The sequence below is a fragment of the Sebastes umbrosus genome, chromosome 20 (genome assembly GCF_015220745.1).
Source record: "Sebastes umbrosus isolate fSebUmb1 chromosome 20, fSebUmb1.pri, whole genome shotgun sequence".
In the NCBI taxonomy this organism is placed as follows: domain Eukaryota; kingdom Metazoa; phylum Chordata; class Actinopteri; order Perciformes; family Sebastidae; genus Sebastes; species Sebastes umbrosus.
This window is the reverse complement of record NC_051288.1, coordinates 26,808,305-26,833,010: the sequence shown is the minus strand read 5'-3', so window position 1 is coordinate 26,833,010 and position 24,706 is coordinate 26,808,305. Positions and strand designations below refer to the sequence as shown.

General features: G+C 42.6%; 1 protein-coding gene across 5 annotated transcripts in view; it reads left to right on the top strand.

Annotated features, from left to right (window-relative positions):
* The window catches only part of LOC119479226 (serine-rich coiled-coil domain-containing protein 2-like), a 48,798-nt gene extending 25,145 nt beyond the window's left edge, over positions 1-23,653 (top strand). The window contains exons 7-16 of one of the 5 annotated variants that reach the window (XM_037754593.1): positions 5,187-5,277; positions 6,064-6,148; positions 6,871-6,966; positions 7,296-7,410; positions 7,692-7,775; positions 8,621-8,707; positions 8,800-8,925; positions 10,107-10,212; positions 12,270-12,309; positions 18,353-18,543. In XM_037754593.1, the coding sequence (XP_037610521.1) occupies positions 5,187-5,277; positions 6,064-6,148; positions 6,871-6,966; positions 7,296-7,410; positions 7,692-7,775; positions 8,621-8,707; positions 8,800-8,925; positions 10,107-10,212; positions 12,270-12,309; positions 18,353-18,398 (876 nt within the window). In that variant the 3' untranslated portion in view covers positions 18,399-18,543. Of the gene's footprint in view, positions 1-5,186; positions 5,278-6,063; positions 6,149-6,870; positions 6,967-7,295; positions 7,411-7,691; positions 7,776-8,620; positions 8,708-8,799; positions 8,926-10,106; positions 10,213-12,269; positions 12,310-15,516; positions 17,282-18,352 lie in introns of those variants that run through there. The other 4 variants (XR_005204641.1, XM_037754594.1, XM_037754591.1 and 1 more) reach the window with 4 other exon arrangements.
* The last annotated feature ends 1,053 nt before the right edge of the window (positions 23,654-24,706 follow it).

Genomic DNA, 24,706 nt, shown 5'->3' with positions numbered 1-24,706 from the left:
TCATGTTAATGAGCTCTCTGTGGGTCTTAAAGAGTGATTGACCCTAATGAGCTCAGGGCCTTAACGATCTGAGGACGTTAACGAGTTCTCAGCTCATAACTCGAGTCTTCCTCTTCTTATAGATATACATATCTGAGATCTCCACCCACCACCTCTGCTACGTACTGTAGGATCAAGACACACTTTAGAGTTCTTTAGCCTCTTTTTGTGCTTGTTTTGTTACTTTTTGTGGTGTTTTTTTGTCTTTTTGTAGTCAATTTCTGTCTCTTTGTGGTTGTTTTGTGTCTCTTTGTGGTTGTTTTGTGTCTCTTTGTAGTTGTTTTGTGTCTTTTCTAGTCAATTTCTGTCATGTTGTGGTTGTTTTGCCCCTTTTTCATAGTTGATTTGAGTCTCTTTATGTCCCTTAGCAGCTGTTTTGCATGTTTTGATAGTGTTTTTGAGTGTCTTTGTGGTTGGTACGTGTCTCTTTGAGTGATGATTTGTTTGTGAAGTAGGTCAGTAGGCCCGTTCAGTAATCCATCCATGGATATACCTGACTGTGTTTATTATATTTAATTAGTTGGCCCTCTTATTGACACACATTCATATTAATAGTCTTGAATTAACCGCCGTGTGTGCGTGTTCGTGTGCGTGTGCGTGTGTGTTTAGAGCTAGTAGTGTGAAGGCGTTCCACAGCTATCTGTTGGTCCTGGAGTCAAACAGGCTGAACTCAGCAGAAGGCCGATGGGGTCTGGTTTGTCTGTTTGTTTGTTTTGAGGACGACACAGAAAAAGCTGCTTTGTGTTTGTCGCTGCAGCGCCGCCAAGTCAAGTGAGAAAGCTGAGGAACGTGTGTGTGCGTGTGCGTGTGCGTGTGCGTGTGCGTGTGCGTGCGTGTGTGTGTGTGTGTGGCCTCCGTACGAGACTGAGACATCGATTAGTTCAGAGAGTAGAGCGAAGACGAGGAGGAGGAAGAGCAGGAGGAGAGGAGAGGAAGAGCTTAGGAGGTCAGAGAAGATGAAGAGGGAGGAGGAGAGGATCAGAGGAGGTGAGACGAGTTCATGAAAAATATTAGTTTCATGACAAAAAATGGGACTAAAACTAAATAAAAAGTAGATTAATGATAACTCCAATAATAAGAACTCATCAATAAGGTAAAAGATGAACAAACCAGTTTAATGTAAAGGGTTATTCAATATGAACAATACAATATTACACATATAATATTCAGTCCTAAATAGCAGCAGCAGCTGGAGAGGAGACAAGGAGAGGAGACAAGGAGAGGAAACAAGGAGAGGAAACAAGGAGAGGACAGGAAACGAGTAGAAGAGACAAGGTGAGAAGACATGGAAAGGAAACAAGGAGAGGAGACAAGGAGAGGAGACAAGGGGAGGAGACACGGTGAGGAGACGAGGAGAGAAGACATGGAAAGGAAACAAGGAGAGGACACAAAGAAAGGAGACAAGGGGAGGAGACACGGTGAGGAGACGAGGAGAGAAGACATGGAAAGGAAACAAGGAGAGGACACAAAGAAAGGAGATAAGATGAGAGGAGACAAGGAGAGGAAATAAGGAGAGGACAGGAAACAAGGAGAGGAGACGAGGAGAGGAGAGGAGACAAGGAGAGGAGACAAGGTGAGAAGATGAGGAGAGAAGACATGGAAAGGAAACAAGGAGAGGAGACAAGGAGAGGACACAAAGAAAGGAGATAAGATGAGACGAAACAAGGAGAGGAGACAAGAAGAGGAAATAAGGAGAGGAAACAAGGAGAGGACAGGAAACAAGGAAGGAAGACAAGGTGAAATGAGAGAAGACAAGGAGAGGACACAAAGAAAGGAGGTAAGATGAGAGGAAACAAGGAAAGGAGAGGAAACAAGGAGAGGACAGGAAACAAAGAAAGGAGACAAGGAGAGAAAACGAGAGGAGACGAGGACAGAAGACAAGGAACTCGTATTTCCAATTATTCCGACACAAATGCCCCATCTAGCAATGTTAGTAAGAAGACGAGTAAAGGTGGAGAGATTTAAAGAAGAGAGGAGGTATGGAAAAAAGAGAGGAAGGAAAGGAGATGAGAGGAAGACAAGGAAGGGAGGAGCAGAATAGAAGAGGAGAGGAGGAAAGCAAAGGAAACGAGAGAGGTGAGGTGATAGGAAAGGAAAGAAGATAAGAGGAGAGAAGAGACAGAAGAGGATATGAGAAACAGGAGGAAGCGAGATAAGAGAGGAGGAGGAGGAGGAGGAGGAGATTAGGAGGTGATGTGTTGATGTGGATGAGTGCTCTGAGCCACCAGAGAGAGGCTGACTCTCTGCAGGTGTGTGTTGTTCAGGTGTGTGTTGTTCAGGTGTGTGTTGTTCAGGTGTGTGTTGTTCAGGTGTTTGTTGTTCAGGGTGAACGTCTGGTTTCCTCTCAGGTCACTGTGGTGTGACTAAGCTCCTCCAGGCAGGAAGCAACTAAACGAACTGTGTGTGTGTGTGCTTTTGATTTTGATTTTGATTTATGAGTTGAGGGAAAAGCTTTTAAACCGTTTGCAAATTCTAAGAAAACCTTTTCTCCCAGTCAGAGCAGCTCTTAGTGGAGTTATTCTCTATTTTTATTATTGTCAACAAATCTGGTCAGACTTTTAAGATGCTCGTCTTCTGAGTGGAGTTTGGTTGGATCAGTGCCAGGTCTATGCAAGAGTTTACTCAGTTTCACTACAATTTACGCTTTTATTAACGAAAAATAAATGGCCAGGCAGATGAAAAAGTGTGAGAAAGAGAGTTATAAGGGTTGAAAAGTGTATTTATTTATTTGTGCATTTGTCACCTCAATTGCAGAAAATGAAGAAGGGCGCCCATCAGCATTTATTATAATTTTATTTTTTTTAAATAATTATAATTAATTAATTATTTATTATTATTATTATTATTATTATTAAATTTTTTTTTTAAATAATTATAATTAATTCGTTATCATTTTTATTTGATTTTTTTATTATTTTTTTTTAGACTGCGACCAGCGCCCCCTAGAGGGTGAAGCCCTAGGCGACCGCCTATATGTCCTATACCTTAAGCCAGCCCTGTATTTATGACTGAGCTGTTATATTGGATTGCATTAGATTTTACAGGTGTGCCTAATAAAGTGGCCACTGAGTGTATATTTGGTTTTGAATACACACACATAATAGTAGAATTAATTGTTGCATGGCTAAAAGTACCAGAATGACAAATCGTTAATGTTGTAATAAATGCATAATTAACTTAATTAAACCTCAAATGGAGCATCGACGGTTCTTATAGGCTTCATTAAAAACTAATCAATCAATATGGGATGTGATCTGTCATCATCAGAACCAGCCTGCAGCATACGGCATACTGTACTGGACACATCCTAGTGTGAGAAACAGAAACAGTTAATATCATTAATATCATTAATATTAATCTGATGAAGTGTCCGTAGTTCAACAGTCTGTCCTGTATGTCTTGTTGAATATTATTTGATGTACAGATGATTATAATAAAGAGAACACAGCCCAGTAATTATGCTTTAATGGTAGTTTTTAGTTTTCAGGCTCTTAAAGCTTCAGAATAAAAGTGAATCGAAGCTCCTCTATTGTAAAAACCTCCGACTGCTATTGATCAACGGGCTCAAAAGAGCTTCTCCTCACAATTGTGGGAAGGTCTTTTAGTCTTTTATCAGCATCTGGTTGAAGCTCACTCCGTCCTTCATACTGCAGCTGCTATTTTACAGAAGAAGGGAATAAATTGGTTTTGATTTTTGTTCTTTTGTGTTTGTTCAGGGATTTCTTTTTTCATTTTGTGTGTGCAAGGGCGAGAAGAGCTGAACTGTGTGTCTCTATGGAGGACGGAACCCGCCAAAATAAAATATAAATGAATAGATAAATAAATTACTCAATAAATAAATAAATATGCCATTAAAAGAAGCAAGAATTGTATTAAAAATAAATGTAGTCATTGATTGATAAAATGTGACATACACAGATATTTGTTTTAATATTGCTTTTTTATTTTTATGAATTTTTTAAATTCATTCATTTTTATATTTTTATATTTATTTATTAAATATCAGTATTTATTTATGCATTTATTGACAGCCCCCTTATTGCATACATGAAGAAATGTAAAAATAAATAAATAAGGGGTGAAATGCAAAGGGAAAATTGTGCAGAAATAAATAAATGCAGAAATAAATTACACATAGATACACTCTTCTGTTTAATTTCCACTTTTATTTATTTATTTATTTATTTATGTATTATTATTTTTTATTTATTTTATTTTTCAGATATCTGTATTTATTTATGTGTTTAAGCATTTATTTATTTGTTTATTTATTTATGCATGATTTTTCCCTCAGCATTTCACACTTTATTTATTTCCCTAAACCTATTAATCTCTGTATTCTTTTCTTTATACATTTATTCATGCATTTGTTTTTATATTTCTTCATGCATTTCTGCTTTATTATGCAAATGACAGGACGTTTCTTTCATGTTGTGCCATGCATTCAGTCTTAAATAAAAATAAATGCAAAAATAAATAAATTTAAATAATTCCAAAAAATAAATACATGAATAAATAAAAGATAAATAAAAAAAAGAGTAAATAAATAAGGGAGTTATTACAATGGTAAATAAATAAAAAAGCAAATTAAAACAGAAATATGAATTTGTCACATTTTATCAATTCGTTAATAACTACATTTATTTTTAATATTATTTTTTCTACTTTTAATGGCATATTTATTTATTTATTTATCGAGTCCTATATTTATTTATTTATTTTTGAATTCAAATAGGGAATTATTCAAATATAATATAGGCTATATAACCTACTTTTTCTTTCCCTCTCTGACATAAGTAATGATGTAGTACAAGCTCAGGCTGACGAGTAGAGAAGGAAACAAATCCATCATCTGCTCCTTTTGTAGTTTTATGTCATCAATCAGTGATGTTCAATATTTGTTAATGACGCTGGGCCTGCCTTTCCCAGAATGCCTTTCAACAACCCTCATAGGAAAAGTCTATTACCTGAATCAGAGTGATTGAGTTTGAACCGAGAACAAAAGACGCTGCAGTGCGTTCCGGTTCATTTCATGCTCCTGTGAGCGTACTAATTGGTATTTGTGTTGGCTGATTAAAGTATAAAGCACATTTATGAATATAATACAGCATACAGACCACTTATGTCTCCGTCTCTGTGTCTCTCAGGACGTCTTGAACAACCTGGACTCTGGTGATCTGGATGATGATGACCTCATGCTGGATGAAGACCTCCCGGAAGATGCATCACTGCACAGCGGTGTGTGTGTGTGTGTGTGTGTGTGTGTGTGTGTGTACTGATGTCATTAACTCGTATAAAGTAAAGTTATGGATCCCACCAAAGTGAAATAAGAGCTGTGATGAGACGCCATCCACCAAAAACAGCCTTATGTTTCTATAAATGTCAAATTAGGCAAAGTGACGCATGTTAACCAGCAAATTCAGAACACTTAAGAGTGTGTTCCAATCCACGTACTTCCAGAAGTGCACTTCATTGTAGTGCACTTTGTGCACTCTGTACTCACTTGAGTAGTGCGTAAATTTCAGCGGGGTAGGATCGTCTCAAATGGAATACTCTGCGGCGCACTGACCGGAAATGACGATCGCAACATTTGACCGTGGCTCGCTACCCGCCAAAATATCTTCTGAAAAAAAATGAAAGCAGAGTGGAAATTACGTTTCCAACGTCGTCGCCTACGATGTGTCCTCCTGTTGGCTGAAAATGCAGCGGTATGTTTACGTATTGTTTTATTCTGTTATCTACGTATGTTTGAATAATGGTCGTGGCTCCGCCCCTTCCGCTACGTAGCCAAGATGGCGACAGTTGAGTGTGGAAAGTGTCCAGCGTTCCACACTCAACGATCTGACCGTTTTGAGTACAACATCCGGGTACTTTGAGTGCACTGCATTTTGCCGTACTTCCCAGTGTGAACGCACTTATGCACTCTAAATAGTAAGTGTAAGTACAGAAGTACGCGGATTGGAACACACTGTTAGTATTAATAATAACCTCTGTTTTATGATGCTGCTGGTCTGATCCCTGCAGACGGAGACGGGATAGCCCACATGGCTCAGTGGAGGATGAGACAGCTCTGCTGGGGGACGCAGGACGTCCACAATGACAATGAAAGGTGAGAGAAGCTGCTCTTCCTGTGGTTGTCCTCCGTTATTTAGGATTAGATCCACGTCGGGGCTGACTGGGGTTGGAAGAAGAAACAGTTTCAAGTGAAATATTCAGATTTTCATCTCTTTATTTACCGGAAGACACTGAACAGACCTTCACATCTTCCCATTATACTGCCTAAGTTTCATCTTCTTCTGAAAAGAGGAAAGGTGAAAGGGTTCTCTGAGATCAGCAGGCTTCTTACTGTTCGTAGCGTGCACGTATTGACTGTGCACAGGTCAGAAAGGCTCGTTTAAAGATGTGCGGTACATTTTATGTAAATGTTTTGTGGGATATTCTGGTCACAGGTGAACAAGTGAATAAACAGGAAGAAACCATAACCTCTGCTCCTTGGAAGCGCTTTGAGCTAAATGTGAATATGAAATAGATTTTTATTAATACAGCCCACAGCAGAATATCTTCGCTGCATATTTACAGTCTCAGTGACTTTCTAAAACGAACTCTACAGAACATTACTTGTGGTGCGCGGCCTTATGAACGCTCTCTTTTGGCTCACAGGTCACTTCATGTGAAGGCTGCACGAGTGTTTCAGTAGAATTAAGATGATCGATGCTGATTCCCATTTGTTTCTACACCGACCTGCACGTTTAGCATCCTGACCCAATCTCATGGGATTTTTGTCCAAAATCGCTGCATCGTGTTCACAAACGTTTCCATCGTCCCCCTCAGTGACTTCCAGAGCTTCAAGCTAACTGAGGATCCTGGGAATAAGAGGACGGACACAACCGAGGACAGCGACCTCATTCTGGACCTCTGTCCTCCAAGGTGACTAAAAAACATCTTCAGTATCTCTCTGCACTAAAACCAGAGCTCACAGCTCACTAGATTAGTGCTTATTTAAAGATTATAATCCCTGTTATCCCTGTTTTGGTCTAATATCAACCTCCTCTCTTTATGGAGTTTATTCAGTGGAGTTGTGAATGTGTTTCCTGACGCCATGTGGTCCTTAAATCCTCTCAGATCACAGAAACATGTGAGATGTATGAACTTTCAACATGTTTTTTTACATTTTAGACGTACAGTATTTCATGCTCGTCCCTGAACGCAGCAGAGCGTGGTGCATTATTATGTCTCTCTGTCCTCCACCTCCTCAGGTCCTCCTGCCGGTCTCCTGGTACTCCTGGTTTGGGTGTTGATGCGGAGGAGCTGGCTGAAGACTGTTCTGCAGTCCGATCCCAGCTGGAGTACCTGCAGAGGTTACTGCTTCAGGTGAGGACGAGTACAGGACGTATCAATGTGTCACTAATTCACATTTTATTATTAAAACAACATTCAAAGACGTGTTTTTCTTTAAATGTTCATGTTTGCACGTCGTCACTGCTCAGGTTTAACATTTATTGAGCTTCAGTTGTATGTTTTTCAGCAGCAACATCACAGCTCAATGAATGGCACTCTGTTTTCATCCGCTGTATGAGTGGATGAGTGGATCACGAGAGCCACTATAACATGATTTGTGTTGTGATAACATGTAAATGCTGTCTGTTGTCCAGGAGGAGGACGTGGACGAGGACACTCTGACCACAGACACTCTGAGTCCAGAGACCAACGACTCCTCCCAGAGCTCCGACACACAGGTCAGCAGGTTTCAACCTTTATTCAAACACCCCTTTGAAAATGGACATGACAGTTTCTCCTCGCCAAAGTTTAGTGTAAGTTTGGAGCGTTATTTAACCTCCTTCACTACAAGCTATTTGACATGGTTGGTACCGATGGATTCATCAGGTTCTCTAGTTACATGTGACACCAGACCTGAAAATCACAAGTTGCGTTAAAGAAATTAGTGGCATTAAAACTCATTTGCTTTGACAGCCCTATTCTGCGTAATATGGCGTCAACTCGGCAAGTCGTGTGCCAAAATGTTTGCTGACTTTCCGTGTTTTTGTTCCGACTTGAGGGAGCGTTCGTGTGAATTTTTCCAGTCAGGAGCTAATTTTTCTGATTATTCCGACAGCACATGAATGCAGCATAGGTTGAGAAGCAGGTGAGGCTGGTTGAAAGAAAGTTTGTCTTTCCTTTAATCCAAAGAAGCAAAGAGACGAAACTGGTGTTTTTTTTTGACAACAGCCGCTGTCGACATTTTGGACTGAAAACATTTATTATATTTATAATATTTTATTGTTCAACACGTCATTTCAGTAGAATAGAAATAAGTTTAACATTTAAATTAGTTTTACTTTTGTACGTCTCTTTGTAGGCGGAAGTTTTACTGGCGTCCGGTAGTCGCTTTCAGTCCAAAATGGCGGAAGCGTAGCTCTGCTGCCGGGCGCTGATGTTGCAATAGAACGAACTATTGACTTTCACTTCTTATCAATATATGTTGTTTGTTTATCCAGCCTCACCTGCTTCTTCTGCTGTCCTAAAATCCTACATTTCCCAGAATCCCTTTCCCCAGCCCTGACTGGTGTTGCTGTGTGTTCAGGTGCAGGATCTCCTGCAGGAGGTGCAGCAGCTCAGAGAGGAGCTGAGGAGCCGAGACCGAACCATCGCACAGCTCACTCTGCAGCTGGTCAGTGTCTCTTCATCTAAACACGAACATCATCATCATCCTCGATACCACATCCAGTAGTTAACGAGCATCCGTTGTTTCTGTGTGAGCAGACCGTTCCCACGGCGACCACCAGGTGTTGTTGCCAGGAGACGACGGGGAGGATGGATCGACACACGCAGACGAGTGTGGCGGAGAGAGAGAGCGTGGCCTCGCAGACGCCCTGGAGAGAGCAGACCGTGAGCACACACACACACACACACACACACACACACACACACACACACACACACACACATGAACACACATGAACACACACATTTAAACACACACGTAAACATGGGACATGATGGTTATTAATTATTATATCGTCTTTCACGCAGCCCAAAGAGCTTCAGGATTAAAAACTACATTCAGCAGAAAACTAAGAATATAACATATAATACAAAGGAAAATGAATAAATAGCAAAGATTTAACAGGAGGAGTCTCGGGAGGACAAATCAGCACACGCCTTTAAAAAGCATCTTACTTATCTCCTCCTCTAAAGCATATTAATATATGAATAAAGTTTGTTTGTTTGCTGCTGCGTCAGCCTTCACAGAGCGGCCGGTTTACTGATGTCACCTGAAAGGGTTTCTGGGTAATGTAGTCATGCAGAGTTGCTTGTTCCTGAGGAGGTTTCTGGTGCTGTAAGCTGCTATTGTTTTGTCTTCCTTCCTGTCGTCTAGTGTTGATTTCGTCATGACCAGATATGTTCGTCAATGCCCTTTATTTTCACGACTAAGACGACACGGCACCGACGTCATTAAACCCGAGCGGTGACGATATCAAACATGCGATATTGTTGAGACTGAAATGTAGTCAACAAATACAAACCGTCACCTTTCAATCGTCTCTTTCCTTCTTGTGTCAGACCTCAGTCCAGTCAGACAGCTGTGCTATTTCACACTACTCTCACTCACCACTTAGCTTCATTCCAGATGTTTGTTTCAGCTGGTAAAACATCTGGAATGCTCAGATTGAGATGAAGATGAAAACATGAGAAGAGCCTTCTGTGTGTCCTCCTCTTGACTTAGTCGTCGGCTTGCTTTCCTCTCTTCCTCGTTTCTCTTCTCGTGCGCTGATTGGTTTAAGCTGAACAGCCAATCAGAGTGATTTCTCTCACCGACGAGCGTCGCCGCCGATTCAACACGCTGAGTCAGCCGAAAAACCTCCGACACGAGCTGACGCACCGCAAATACTAGACCGGCAGACGCTCACTGCCGGCCGGCCGTTGGCTCGGTGTGTCAGGACCTTTAGACTAAATCTAAAATGAACTGTGCTCTCATCTTCCTCTCGGTCTTCCTCTCTGTTTCCTCTTGACGTTATGAATGAGCCTCCTCGTCTCCTCCTTGTCTCCTTCCCTCTGTCTCTCCTCAGGCCTTTCCTCCCGTTCCTTTCCTCTCTCCTCCCTGGCAGTATCAGCGCTCCAGGCCTTACAGGGTGAGGCCGAAGCCCAGCATCCCCTCACACCTCGCTAGGAAAAGTGAGTCCTATAAACCCCCCCACCACCACCACCACCACCAACACCACCAACACCACCTCCACCGGCCAACCCCACCTCAAAGAGATCCCCAAAAACCACCATGACCCCCCACCTCCATCACCCAGTCCACACTCTTCCTCTTCCTCCTCCTCCTCATCGTGATCATCAAGGTCCAGTAATTAGAGCATCTAAACAGCTGAATCATCCCCGTGTCCCGGTAGATCTTACAGCGTACATTACTCATTATTTTGATAATTATTTACATTAGTTAAAATATTTTGTTAATTTCTCTTCAGGTATTTCTGAAGTTTAATGAAACAAATCAATAATGTAAAACAAATTCAGGGTGAAACTCTGATTATATCAGTATGTAGTTTCACCAGATATTGTTTTATTAATATTACTTGATTACAGTAAAAGAAAAGTGCGTGTTTGACCGATCAGAGCTCGATGGATAAGTTATTGGGGAGCGAATGATTCTGTCTGTAATCAAAGATTTTAATCAAAGCGGTTTCTGCACTGAATATTATTTTAATGATATTAATTGAATAAGTTTCCATTTATTTATTTTAGAAAACAGAAAGGACCCAAACTGTTTAAAAAACAGCTTCCAGAAGTGAACGGGTCAAAGGTCAGAGATGTTTTTAATGGAGATGTTGAGGCTGTTCCATCAGGATGAATTTGATGTTGAGCCGAGACACGACTGCACTGAGTCCAGTTTCTGTGTGACATCGAAGGTTGTTTTAACGTATTCATGTGGATGAACATCAGTGGAGGAGAAGCTGAGTTCAGACATGAACTTCATCTGCTCGTCACCTCAGTTCCTCATTATTATACGTGTTCATTAAAGACCCCCCCTCCTCCTCCAGCCAGCGTTACTTCCTGTTTCTTCCTGTAGTTAAAGCTTCCCTCCAGTGTATTTTGGCATTACTTGGATATTTCATATTTATTTGAGTTTGAATTATCTCAACACACTGACTCTCTGTTCTTCACCGTCTCCTCCTGGGGAGGCGGCCGTCTGGCTGCTGCTGCACCGAGGAGCCGCATGTTGCCGACAGACAGCGCACCGGAGGACAGATAGACCTGTTGCCGAGGTTACCGTCGTTTGAAATGCAGTTTTGGGGACATTTTGGAGGTTCACCGTCCACCGACACCGGCCGCTCTCTCTCCTCAACTCCAGCACCGACACCGACACCGACACCGACACCGACACCGACACCGGGCTGCACTGTGATCCGTTTATTTCTCTAACGGGACTTTTCTCTGGTTTTCTCTTGAGCTGAGAGTTGTGCATTCGGACTTGTTAGAGGCCTGCAAACCTCCGGCAAAGGCTGCTTTTCGTAAATTTATCTCCAGCAGGAGGAGACGGTAAAGAAGAGACTGAGAGAGAGAGAGAGACAGTCAGTGTGGTATTTCCTGTAATCCACTTCGTTCTCGGCACAAACCAATTGTAAAAATAAACACTCTCAGTTAGATGATGCAACAAGTTGGGCTAACTACACCTAATTAACTAACTAACTACACAAAACTAACTAACTAACTAGAAAGCATGAGTGCACCTGCAGCGTGGAGGATGACCTTTGACTTTCAGCTTCTACTAGAGTCAGACGTCATATTCACATTTTACTTTGAGCACGAATTTAAGTTATTTGTCAAAATAAAAATTGACAAATAAATCAGGATATGACTCAAATAAATATGAAATATCATAGAAATGGTGAAATACGCTGGAGGGGGGGTTTAATCTGGTCTGGAATCAGCCTCTCCTCTTCCCGGTCCTCGTGCATACATCCTCCCTCCATCCATCCAGCCTTCATCCGTACCTCAGCACGTCCCACGCCGTCTGTCCCACGCTGAGGACAGACGGCTCGTGGTCTTCGGTACGTCTGAGGAATCATGTCTCGGCTTGAAACAGTTGAGAAATCTTGTTTTTCTTCTGCTGTTATTGTCTCCTCTAACTGTCCTCTGTGTGTTTCTGCCTCCTCTTCCTCTTCCTCTTCCTCTTCCTCCTCCTCCTCCTCCTCCTCCTCCTCCTCTTCCTCTCTGCCTTCGCCCAGGAGTGGAAAACTTAGTGCTTTACTTCAGAGACACAGCGTGGTACGGTAGACACTTTTATTATCTTCCTCCTCTCACTCCTCTCCCTGTCCCCTCCCTCTCTGTCCCATCCAACCCATGAGACTAAAGTCTTCTTTGTGATAAGATAAGTTCAGATTGTGTTCATCTTTCCATCATTCTGTCCAACTCTAAAGTGTCTCAGTGTGGTTGTACGAGCTACTTCTCCATATTTACTGTATTACTACAGTAGATGGAGTTTGGAGCAAAGCGATGTACTGCTGTGGACGGATTTTAGACACCTAAAAACACCAGTTTAAGTGGTATATAGCTACTGAATATTTAGTATATTTTCACCTCTTGACCTCGCTGTCAGACAGCCCTCTCTGACGAGGAACTGAAGCTAAAGTACGCTCTCTTCAAAGCCACCAGACTCCATTGACAAAAACAGTAATGTTACCTCTCAGAACAGAGGAGATGCTGGTCTACCGCTGCATCGGTCGGTTATAACACGTATCCGCAGTCTCCGTCCTGTCCACGCTTCCCATTAATGGTTTATATAAGCAGCCATGCAATGCATTCTGGTAGCGTAGCGGCACGATTCGTGAGACGGGGGCGTCACGACGGCTGCTCCTCATTTGCATAAAGTTGAGGTCTAGGCTATTTTTGCAAATCAGGGACGTCTGGCGCGACTCGCGAAGATAACCGTTGACTTTACAAAATAAAGACAGATTAAAATGTTTTCAGAATTACATTTCAGTGAACGCAAGAGCAACAGCTGCACTCCGAGATAAATACAGTTCAACTTTTGGAACGCTGCAGCGCACCGCGTGTTGCGTGATGAGGAACAACCAATCACAGCCTACAGATATGATATGAAGAGTTGATATACAAAGTAAAGTAAAGTACTAACTAACTTATCCCCCCCCTCCTCTGTAGACTGCTTTACCCATGATTCATTGCTCCCCGGAGGACAGGTCGCACCTTCTCCTTCACACTGAAATGAGCCCAGTTAAAGCCGAGTCCAGAGGCTCGTAAGGAAGCGGCGCCGAGCTAAAATTATCTTTCTAAATGGCTCTTAAATTCTGCATTAGATGAGGTGCACTTCACTCGGGCGCTTGTTCAGTCACTTGAAGCAGTCGGACCGCTGGAGATGAGATCAGTCAGGAGGGCGCCCTTCATTTCCCTCGCCGTGATGGAGGGAAAGCACGCCGCGTCTCTGAGGAAATCATGTCATGTCCGGGCAGCACTGTAGGATTCTGGGAGTTCTGTTAGTCAGTTAACTTACGGACCTCGTTGATGTCTTTTGGATCTCTGGGCTCCAGATCAGGTCCACAAAACACCTCAGAGGTAAAACCAGGACGTAGAAAGAGACGCTTAAAGTGTCTGAAGGTGCACACGAAGCCTTCAGCCTCTGTGTACGTGATTAACGGACGGTTTATACGTCTGCTTTGAAGCTACGCAACGCGCACCTCCACAAAAATTCTAAACTACAACCTGGTGTTTATTCATTTTAATAATGGAGCTAATTGATGATGCGGTGTGAAGTGATATTACTCATCTAACGAGCCTCCGGGGGACCAATGAGAGGACAGAGTGGTAGTTCAGGTGAATCAGCACTTTGTATGCCAGATATAAAGAGTGTGTTACCGCGGGGACGTCCTGTTGGTCGTCGTTGTTGTCGGGGAAGCAGAAAAATCTGGCAGTGGAGTGATTCCCTCCGTCCAACACACACACAGTGAATCCTCCTTGAGAACACCTGCATGTGGTCGAGGACACTCTCCTCTTCTTCTTCTTTCCTTTCTGTCCTTCACCGCCACCGCCACTCCTCTCCTCTCCCTCCTTCTCCTCGTCCTTCCTCTCTCTGCCCTTCTCATCCTCTCCCTCTCGTTAATCCATCCGTCCTGCCATGCATTATTTATGAGGGTTTGGACATACTTGAAGACAGAAACACAGGCTGCAGCACCAGCCGCCTCCACCAGATATCAGTGTGCACCAAGAGAATAGATCTGGTTTATGTTCTACTGAGAACCGACATGTTTACTCTCTCAGACTCAGAACATGAACTCAGAGTCGCCTCCTGCTGGATAGTTCATGTTCAAACCTGATATCTCTTCGTCCTTTGAGCCACAGAACTCCATTAGAAACACACACTCTGTAGTTTATTTCATCCACCGTCCTGCTGACAGTAACACCCACTAGAGCTCCACATGTGGATTCATCCGCCGCTGAAAATAGTCCCCAACAAAGCCTCTATTTCCTCCTGTTGGTTTGATTAAAAACTACAGTGAGCAGCTGCTTTAGGAGATTATTGATGAAACCATATATTTGTGTTTTTAAAGATCATAAAGAGCATGAGGAAAATGTCACAGCGCTACTAGGTATTAAAAACCAATCTAAATAAAAAAGTCTTGAGCTTAGATTTAAAGAGTAGAGTACTAGGTTAGTGATAGTACGTACTTGTTCCATAGTTTTAGAGCAGCGATCACCCCACAGCTTATACCTCGACCTCGGGACTTCTAAAATAAGTTGACCCGATGACCACAAAGCCCCGTTATGCTCGCGGAGAGTTAAAATCTCAGACAAATAAGGTGGAGCGAGGCCGTTAATGTCTTTAACAAATAAACATCAAGAGCTTCAAATGGATTCTAAAGCCAACTGGAAGCATCGGTGGACGAAGTATAAAGTCATAATATTACGAAAAAAAAGTCAGAACTTTACGAGAAAAAATGAAAATAACACGTAAAATTACTACGTTATAATATTATGACTTTATTCTCGTAATATTATGACTTTATTCTCGTAATATTATGACTTTATTCTTGTAATATTATGACTTTATTCTCGTAATATTATGACTTTATTCTCGTAATATTATGACTTTATTCTCGTAATATTATGACTTTATTCTCGTAATATTATGACTTTATTCTCGTAATATTATGACTTTATTCTCGTAATATTATGACTTTATTCTCTAAATCTCAGATTTATTTCGTCGTACCATAGACCTACTACAATGATAAATAAAAATGAGACGATTTTATTTTCTATCAGACATCAGTGAGTAGTTCTATATGTCAAGGCTCCCATAAATATATAATATTTGTCCAACCAACGATCCAAAAATAGAGCGGAATAATGAATACGTCGATCAACAGAGAGTTTATGAGCATACAGGTATATGATGATTGATTTGAGCTGTAGAGATACCAGCTTCCTAAATCTTAGGATTTGTTTGTGTGTTTTCAGGAAGTGAGGACATTTGGGAATGTGAGGACGGCAACAGGTGTCCCCGTCCACTTCCTTTATTTATGTTTCTTTTTGTTTTCCTTGTAAACCTCCTCCAGGAGCAAAGTCTAAAAGTTTCAACAATAATTGACAGAATAATCAATAATAAAGTTATTCCTCTCTCCAACTCCAAATCTAAAACCTGAGTTTGGCTCAGCATCATCTGTAAACATCGTTATTACACATTATTAATATCCAGGTGTTTTATTTATTCCGGGTTGCCCGTCTGCAAGAGGAATAAATGGATGAGCGTTATGAGTGAGGACTGTCGATGAGTGAGTTTCTGCAGGTCGTCTGGTGAGTGAGTGAGTTCCTGCAGGTCGTCTGGTGAATGAGTGAGTTTCTGCAGGTCGTCTGGTGAATGAGTGAGTTTCTGCAGGTCGTCTGGTGAATGAGTGAGTTCCTGCAGGTCGTCTGGTGAATGAGTGAGTTCCTGCAGGTCGTCTGGTGAATGAGTGAGTTCCTGCAGGTCGTCTGGTGAATGAGTGAGTTTCTGCAGGTCGTCTGGTGAATGAGTGAGTTCCTGCAGGTCGTCTGGTGAATGAGTGAGTTTCTGCAGGTCGTCTGGTGCAGCAGCAGCTCAGAGCAGAGAAGTGGGAACGGCAGATTAGTTATTGCTTCACAGAAGTTTGTCCACGATCAATAAGCTGAGATTGTAGCACATGATGGATTTCACCGCTCTGGTTTTTAACTTTCTCCCTCTGATTCTCGTCCTAAATCGGATTATCGGTGTGTAGATGAGAGCCGGCTGCAGGATTAAAGAGTGGGAAGCAACAAGAAGCTTAACGCCGCTGCATCAGTCACACGCCGCCACGTACTGCTGCTCTCCTAGCGCTGCGAGGACCGTCCACATATCTAGACACAGAGGGTGGGGACGCTTAGAGACCGGGAGGACGGTTAGAGACAAGAGGGCGGTTTGAGACGAGAGGACGGTTTGAGAAGTGAGGACGGTTTGAGACGAGAGGACGGTTTGAAATGTGAGGACGCTTTGAGACGAGAGGACGTTTTGAGAAGTGAGGACGTTTAGAGACGAGAGGACGTTTTGAGAAGTGAGGACGTTTAGAGACGAGAGGACGTTTTGAGAAGTGAGGACGTTTTGAGAAGTGAGGACGTTTAGAGACGAGAGGACGTTTTGAGAAGTGAGGACGTTTAGAGACGAGAGGACGTTTTGAGAAGTGAGGACGTTTAGAGACGAGAGGACGTTTTGAGAAGTGAGGACGTTTTGAGAAGTGAGGACGCTTTGAGACGAGAGGACGTTTTGAGAAGTGAGGACATTTAGAGAAGTGAGGACGCTTTAAGAAGTGAAGACGCTTTGAGAAGAAGGGACATTTTTTTAAAGTGAGGACATTTTTTATTAGGACATTTAATTTAAAGGGGCTCAATGTAAGAATCAGTTTGTTAACAGCGACACCATGTGGCCGTTTAGTCAACGACAGCCAGCGTCCTGTTGCTCACGCTCCTGCTCACACTACGGAGACACAAGCGAGCATCGGTCAAAACAGTGAGGCGACACACAGGAGACTGAAGGTGATTGACAGGCATCATGTTGATTAACGTTAGCAACATTAGCAGCTAAAACCACAACATCACCGTATATTTCACATGCTTGGCACCAAACATCATGAATCAACGGCCCGGCCGATGTGGATACGAGTGTTAATTTTTCCTGCCTCAGCCTCCCGACCGCGGCCGGAGGGAACGGGGGAGACGCCGGAGTTTTGGTTGGAGACGATAACGTTTCTCTCTGCGGAGCCCCGTCACTTCACAAGACACGGGAAACCTCTGTTGGTCTGGAGGAGCTGCAGCAGTTATTTCTGCACAAACGTCCACTGAACATTCACTAGATATTCTCAGAGCTAAACTAACTCTTCTGCTCCGCTGCTCGCTCGTTTCGCCGCCACTCACTCTCTCTTGCTTCACCACTCACTTCCCACGTGCAGAAATAAAAAATAACTTCAACTGGAATTTAAAATCGCGTTTTGCTGCTCTCTGGCACAAAAGAGAGGAACTGCAGTTCTTTCATGATGATTATGGCTGTCAGTTGTACCAACAACACAACATTAGACTTCAAAATAAAACATTCTTAAAAAATAAATATGACCGACGTCGGTCACATTCCTGTTTTGCCAGACGGGCTTCACCTGATATAACTTTGGGGTTTTTTTGTGCTTCCGTGGAGTTTGTGTTGGAGTCTGAGTCGTGGTGGAGTCTGAGTCGTGGTGGAGTCTGAGTCGTGGTGGAGTCTGAGTCGTGGTGGAGGCTGAGTCGTGGTGGAGTCTGAGTCGTGGTGGAGGCTGAGTCGTGGTGGAGTCTGAGTCGTGGTGGAGGCTGAGTCGTGGTGGAGGCTGAGTCGTGGTGGAGGCTGGTCGTTTGTTTATATTAGCGGACTCCTTTGTCTTCAGCTGAACTGAAGAGAGCATGACGTCACATCCACTGGGACAATGTCCTTCCAGTCCTTCACATTAAAAGCAGTCTACAGGCTGATAGAGGAAACACAGGAAGTCACAGAGGTCTCATCTTTTAGGTTAGGTTACAACCTGTCCCCTCATTTGCAATAAAAAACTAGTTATACGTGTACAAAGTTACATACAGTACCTTTAGAGTGAAGACATTTGACAAAAGTAGGGACATTATGAATGTATGTATATATATGTATGTATTCTGAGCTATGTGTCACGACGTGTCACTCCTGATCTGATTTAATAAAATCATAATCTGTCTTCGTCCGTCAGCAGCATGACATCTAGAAAATGTGTGACTTCCTGTTTCTGACCTTCTTCTTCTTCTGTGGTTCCAGTCACCGATACTTCACCCCTCCAGCCAGGACGACCAGGAACCACTGACACACCGCGCCCCGCCTCCAGCTAACCCCGCCTCCGCCTCCGCCCGACCCCACATCGTCCCGGACACCAACGGCACCGACCACGCCACCGAGGGAGGAAAGGGAGCGAGGAAAGAGGAGGAAGGAGAGACGAAGGAGAGGAGGAGAAGAACGTACACCAGATCCCTGCTGCCCCCCCAGCCCTCAAAGCTCCACCTCTTCACGCCTCTTCAGACCTCCAGCAGACCCGCCTCCATCTCTGCCGCCGCGCCGCCGCCGCCGAACACGAAGGCGTCCAGGCAGCCGCCGCCTCACGACCCGGCAGAGAGCACTTCTGGGGTGAAGGTCAAAACAGCGTCCTTCACCTCGGGCTCCTCCCGCCTCCCCAAGCCAAAGAGCCACTGAGCCGCCGGCTTCTAGATCCACCTTCCTGACACGCAGAGCGCCGGCTACGCTACGCTACGCTCACTTATTTATTGTTAATATGTAGAGCGCTGTGACTGATGAAGGTTTAAACTCTTTATTTTACTGGTCCCACAAACACACACGCAGGTAGAACTGTAGATTTATGGATCATATTTAGTACCAGTCTTCGTCTTTGAGATCCATAAGAAGGTATTTGACAGGATAACGAACTGTTTCACTCTTTAAAAACATTCATGATGCTGCATCCAGCTCATAATAACTTCAGAAATGTTGTCTTCAAACTTCCGTCTGACTACAAGAAATATGTTTTTGTTGTCTCCGTGAAACCTCTCCGGCTCCGTCGTATTATCTCCAGTTAGCTGCTGCGGGCAAATTAAACCTATATGAAGAATGAGGTTTTTAATAATACATAAATGAGTTTAAATAAACTATTATTTTACCTACAGTTTGTAGAAAAGGACCAGTAAAATAAAGCGTTATAAAATCTGTTTTTAACTGACGCTCTAATGATACGGTGAGTGTGCTATTTATTTATTTCCGTTAGCGAAAAAGACACTGAAAGCTTCTTCTACGACGGCGTCTCGACTGGCTGCTGGTGTTAGGAAGCACTTTTACTGTTCGTGTGCCTCACTTCCTGTCTGACTTCCTGTCTGACTTCCTGTCTGACTTCCTGTCTGACTTCAAGACGACAGTGTGGAAGCTCGTTGCTGCTGCTCCTCCAGCCTTCATCCTTCCCTTCTCCTCCAGCATGAACACCAAGTCTTCCTCGCCCCAAACTCAAAGACACTGGATCCTTCCCTCCATCCCTCCATCCCTCCATCCCTCCATCCCTCCATCTGTTCATTTATCACTCCGCTCTGCAGAACAACACGTCTCCAAGGTCAGAAACTTTACTCCAGCTCTTCACATCGTCTCACTGTCGTGTGTTCACTTTGATTTGTTCGTCTTAACTTGGAGTTTTTATTCTTGTAAATCCAGAAAAGGAGGATTCCTCTGGGACGTCACCTGTTGAATCCACTGTAGACTGAGGATTCTTCATCATTAACAAACACAGATCCTGTTGCAGTTGACTTGTTGAACAGTCTGAAGGTTGAACCTCCTTCCTCCAGTCATCCTGACTGAGGAAATGTGTTCGTCCTTGTTCTTATAAAAGCTTCTCAAAGTCATCAGAAGAAGTCAAGTAAGAACAACGAGGTTGTTTTCTCTTCTTCTCTGAACATGTTGGAGGTTTAAACGGCAGACTGGTTCAGGGTAAAGGTCCCGGTATGCTTCAAACTAAACACAGTGGTTGGGGGGTGTCACGCTTTTTATTCTAAATCGGAAACCGATCGTAATTGGCGTCCGATCTCGACCGTCGAAATCAAAATGAACCAGCACAAAAATCCCTGTTTATCCCCATCAGACTCATCACAAACACTAACTAAAGGAACGTTAAAACAGCAAACTGAAACCACTCAGCCCAGCACTCGGGACGAGGCAGGCATGATGGGAAATGTAGGCTTTCTCTGTCGCTACGATACTCAGGACACTTCCTGCATGTCTGTGGCATTTCACGCTGCATGAATTAGCCTAGCCGCTAGCTGACTTTAGTAACCTGTAAGTGACAGTAAATGACAACAAAACCGTATTTTTGTAGATTACAGCCCACTCCTAACGCCCTGCAGAAGGGTTTCTGTTTTCTTTTGTAATGATGATGTACTGAGGCGGGTCGCACAGATACTGGTACTGAAAATATACAGCTTTTTATATTGTAGACTGTTGTAGTCTAAATTTTGAAACACTCTAAACACTCTAAACATATAAAGGAAGTTCTTTTAAATGAAGAATTTGAAAGCGTATGATGTTGTTGATCTTTATGGATCAAGACTCCGTAGTCTAACAATGGCATGTTAAAATCGAAAATCAAATCGTGACCTTAAAAATCGAAAGTCAAATCAAATGGTGGATTTGGAGAATCGTGACACCCCGAGTAGTGATGGTGGAATGAAACAAAGTACATTTACTCAAGTGCTGTACTTAAAGGGACAGTTTGGTCGTGGCGGCGGTGAGTGTGGGGTTGTCGGTGGCGTTGTAGCTCTGAACGTAGCAGTGTGTGTGCAGTTCGTCAGTGAATAAATGCTACAACTCCTCAAGACCCGAGCCCAGCGGCTGTCTGCATCATCGTTTTCAAAGATCTCCGTTTCAGTCCGTCCGGACTAAAGCGCAACCCCGGAGTTTTAAAACTAAAACGGGGTCGTTTTAAGGGCTTGGAAAACACCGGAGTAGTGTGGACGCCAGGCATAAACATGAGTTTTAAAACAGTGTGACTGTAGCCAGAACGTTTGAAGCATACTGAGACCTTAAAGTAACTGTGAAAACACACAGAAACATTTGAGTTTTATCGTCAGACAGAAGACGAGCAGTGAACAAACACTCTCGTCTCTGAATGCTGGATATCACGCCGTAGACTGGAGACGTTCACAGGATCCTTCCTCACGTTAACATGCGGTCGAGGTCGTACAGCGAGCCGGAGGAAGCACCTGAGGAGACTCTGCAGCGCCGCTCACCTGCTCGCTCTGATGTCAGCGACACTTTATGCAATAAATATATGCAACATCTCACTGTAGGTTTAACCCCCAAAACAGACTCTCTGTCCCGCCCCAGTGCCCTTGAGCAGGAGGTGTTAAAATATATGCAAACCAAGCGTAGAGTAGTTTCACATCTCATGCAGCTGAAGATCAGTTCCTGTAGTTCTACAGACAATCACAGGAATGAATCCTGTTTATGATCATTTATCCATCAGAAATCACATCAATCATCAGAAATCACATCAATCATCAGAAATCACATCAATCACACATGGTGGTTGTTAGAAACAACGTGGAATTAAATATTACTGATGAACTGTGAAACAACAACAACAACAACAACAACAACAACAACGGGTAAAAAACAGCAATTTGAATAATCTATTAACCCTTTATGTCATTTTAGTCTCTTTTGTTTTGAGCATCCTACATCCTCCTTTACTACATCCTCTCTCCTTTCTTGCATCCTCTGTTCCTTTCCTACATCCTCTATTCCTTTCCTGCATCCTCCTTTCCTTTTCCTACATCCTCCTATCCTTACCTACATCCTCCTTTCTTTTCCTACACCTTCCTTTCCTTACCTTCATCCTCCATTCCTTTCCTACATCCTACATTTTTTTCCTGCATCCTCTATTCTTTTCTTACATCCTCCTGTCTTTTCCTACACCCTCCTTTCCTTACCTACATCCTCTACTCCTTTCCTACATCCTCCTTCTCTTTTCCTTCTTCTTACCTATATTCCTCCTTCTTTCCTCTTCCTCCTCCATGTCTTACCTCCTTGTTTCCTTTCCCTCAACTTCCTCTTCTTTCACTCCCTCTTCCTTTCCTTCCTACTCCCTTTCCTCTTCATTTTCCTACCTGCACCTCCTCTTTCATATACTGTACTGTTTACCTCTCCTTATCTACGTCCTCAACCTCACCTCCTTTCCTTCCTTCCTTGCCTTGTTTCTTTCCTACCCCACCTTGTTGTTTTTTACCTCCTTATCTCCACTCTCCTTAGCTCATTCTTTCCTTTCCTTGCAGACACATGTAAAAGCCCTGATGAGCAGAAACATCTGGGTTAAAGCTCCCACCAGATGTGTCCTGTATATATCCGTCTTTAAAGTTTAGTTTATTGTGCGTCAGCAGCTCGTATCGTTGTGTCGATGTGAAACGAGAAGCAGATTAACGGCGTCTTAGCCGAAGCTTACACTGGATTTACCTGCTGAATATTCTCACCCCACAACCGGCTGTACCGGCCGGCCGCTAGCTGATAGCTACTGTAGCTGGAAGCTGAAGGTCACTGCGTTTCAACGAGGCGAGAACGGTCCCGTTAATCCGCCTCCCAGCAGCCCGCCGTCCAATTAAAACCCTCCGCTGACGAAACAGCTGGAAGCATCCAAACAGCAGCCCTGAAGCTACGATATGATATCTTTTTCTGTTTTATTTATACAATTATAATTTTATATACATTTTATTTATTTATTTTTAAATGTTATTTAATTTAGGTTTATGTTTGAGGTCATATAGTAGTAGTTAGTAAAGTACTTCACATACTACTTTCTGTTAACGACTTACAGTTTTAAAGGTTCATTCCACCCAAAAACTGTTTTCTGTCTAACGAGTTAATTACAGTTTTACTGTTTATCTTCCTGCTCTTCTAGCAATGTATTTCAGCTCTTTTCAGCTTTCAACTCTGACAGTTTGATATTTCACTTCCGTATTTTCAGCAATGCTTTGCCATTAATTTCTGCTGTCAGCGTTCCCACGCATTTTCAGCAGGAAATGCATTTTCTAGTTACATACTTTATACACCGGAGAGCTCTAACAAGTTTATTTTGACACAGTAAAATGTAGTAGGGATGTCAACGAGAACAGATCAATTGGTATCAAGTCGATGCCAAAATTCTGAAAACGTGACGGTACTCGTTTTTCTACAGTACCGTAGGAACCGTCACAGCTCGAGACTAACATCGTCCCGTCGACCCGGGGCCGATAGAAGATGTGTTTGGGACGCAGTAAACTGGAGAGCTAGTTAACGTTAGCTGTTACCAGCTTTTAACAGCTAACGTTACGGGAGGTGCCATTGATTACATTATGATGCTTTCAGGCTCTGTTCAGTAAAAATGAGTAATGAGAAAGCGACACTGAGAACAACAAATCTGTGTTGAAATCAACAGGAGGAGAGTTAGTAACGTTAGCTGTTAGCAGCCGTTAGCAGCTCAGTTCTGACTGGCTAAATACCGGAGATACCAACGTTAACGGAGGTGCCATTGAGTTATTGTTATGAGGCGTTCAAAGGCAGCTCAGGAAAAATGACTATTTGGTGAAGGTCAATTATAACGTTATCGTGATGTGTTCAAATGTAATCTTGTAAAATGTAGTTTTCACAGCGATATAAAATAGATAATAATAATAATATCAACGGTTAATAATTGGTTCCTGGTCCATCTATCTATTTAATGTTTATAGATGTTTTACAAACAATTTCTTAAAAGTTTACAGATCATTTGGTAATTACTAACAAATACTTTATATTCAATAAATATAGAATATAAAATGTTATAATGTGCAACAATTAACTGTTAAATAGTTTACTAATCAGAATGTAATCGTCTCTTATCAGCTATGATGCAATATATAATTTATAAACTAATGATTTCATATTAAACAAACTAATGATAAAAAAACATAGCATTACTAATAATTAGTAAATGTTATTAATTATCATTTCATTGTTTGTTAACAGTAAAATAACTGTTATGTTAAATAATGTTTATTATAAAGTCTTAACGGAGCAGCGGATGTGGCTGTAAAATGATAGGATTGATGGATTTCTTGGACCAAAAGCAGAACATGTTCCTGCTCTGTCCTCTGAGTTGTGGATGTTTCTGTCTGGATGACATGAAGTGTGATCACATAAACATTTTCATCCCAGAAAACTGACGAATATTCAGCGCTGGGATCTCCCAAAGCAGCTGTAACCTCCACTAATAACCCCCACATGGTGCCATTTCTCTTGTTTCTCAGTCATATAACAGGCTCTTATAATCCCGGATGAATTTAATTACAATATAAAGAATTTAACTCAAACATATTTAAACTTTATGCGGCGTCACGGTGCTTTAAAATGGAGCCGTTCTTCTTCGTCTTCTTCTTCAGATGTGTGTTTTCAATCTGAGCGTCGTTAATTCATGGAAGTGACACAAAACCCAGCGGGGTGCGTTCACAGCCGAGCGTTGGCTGCTCCGCTTCAGATTCATCACCAACATCACCACACTGAAACAGGAAGGTTTTCATCTGCTGATTCCACTATAAAAAATATAAAACCTTCCTTTTAAAAGATTAATTTAAATTT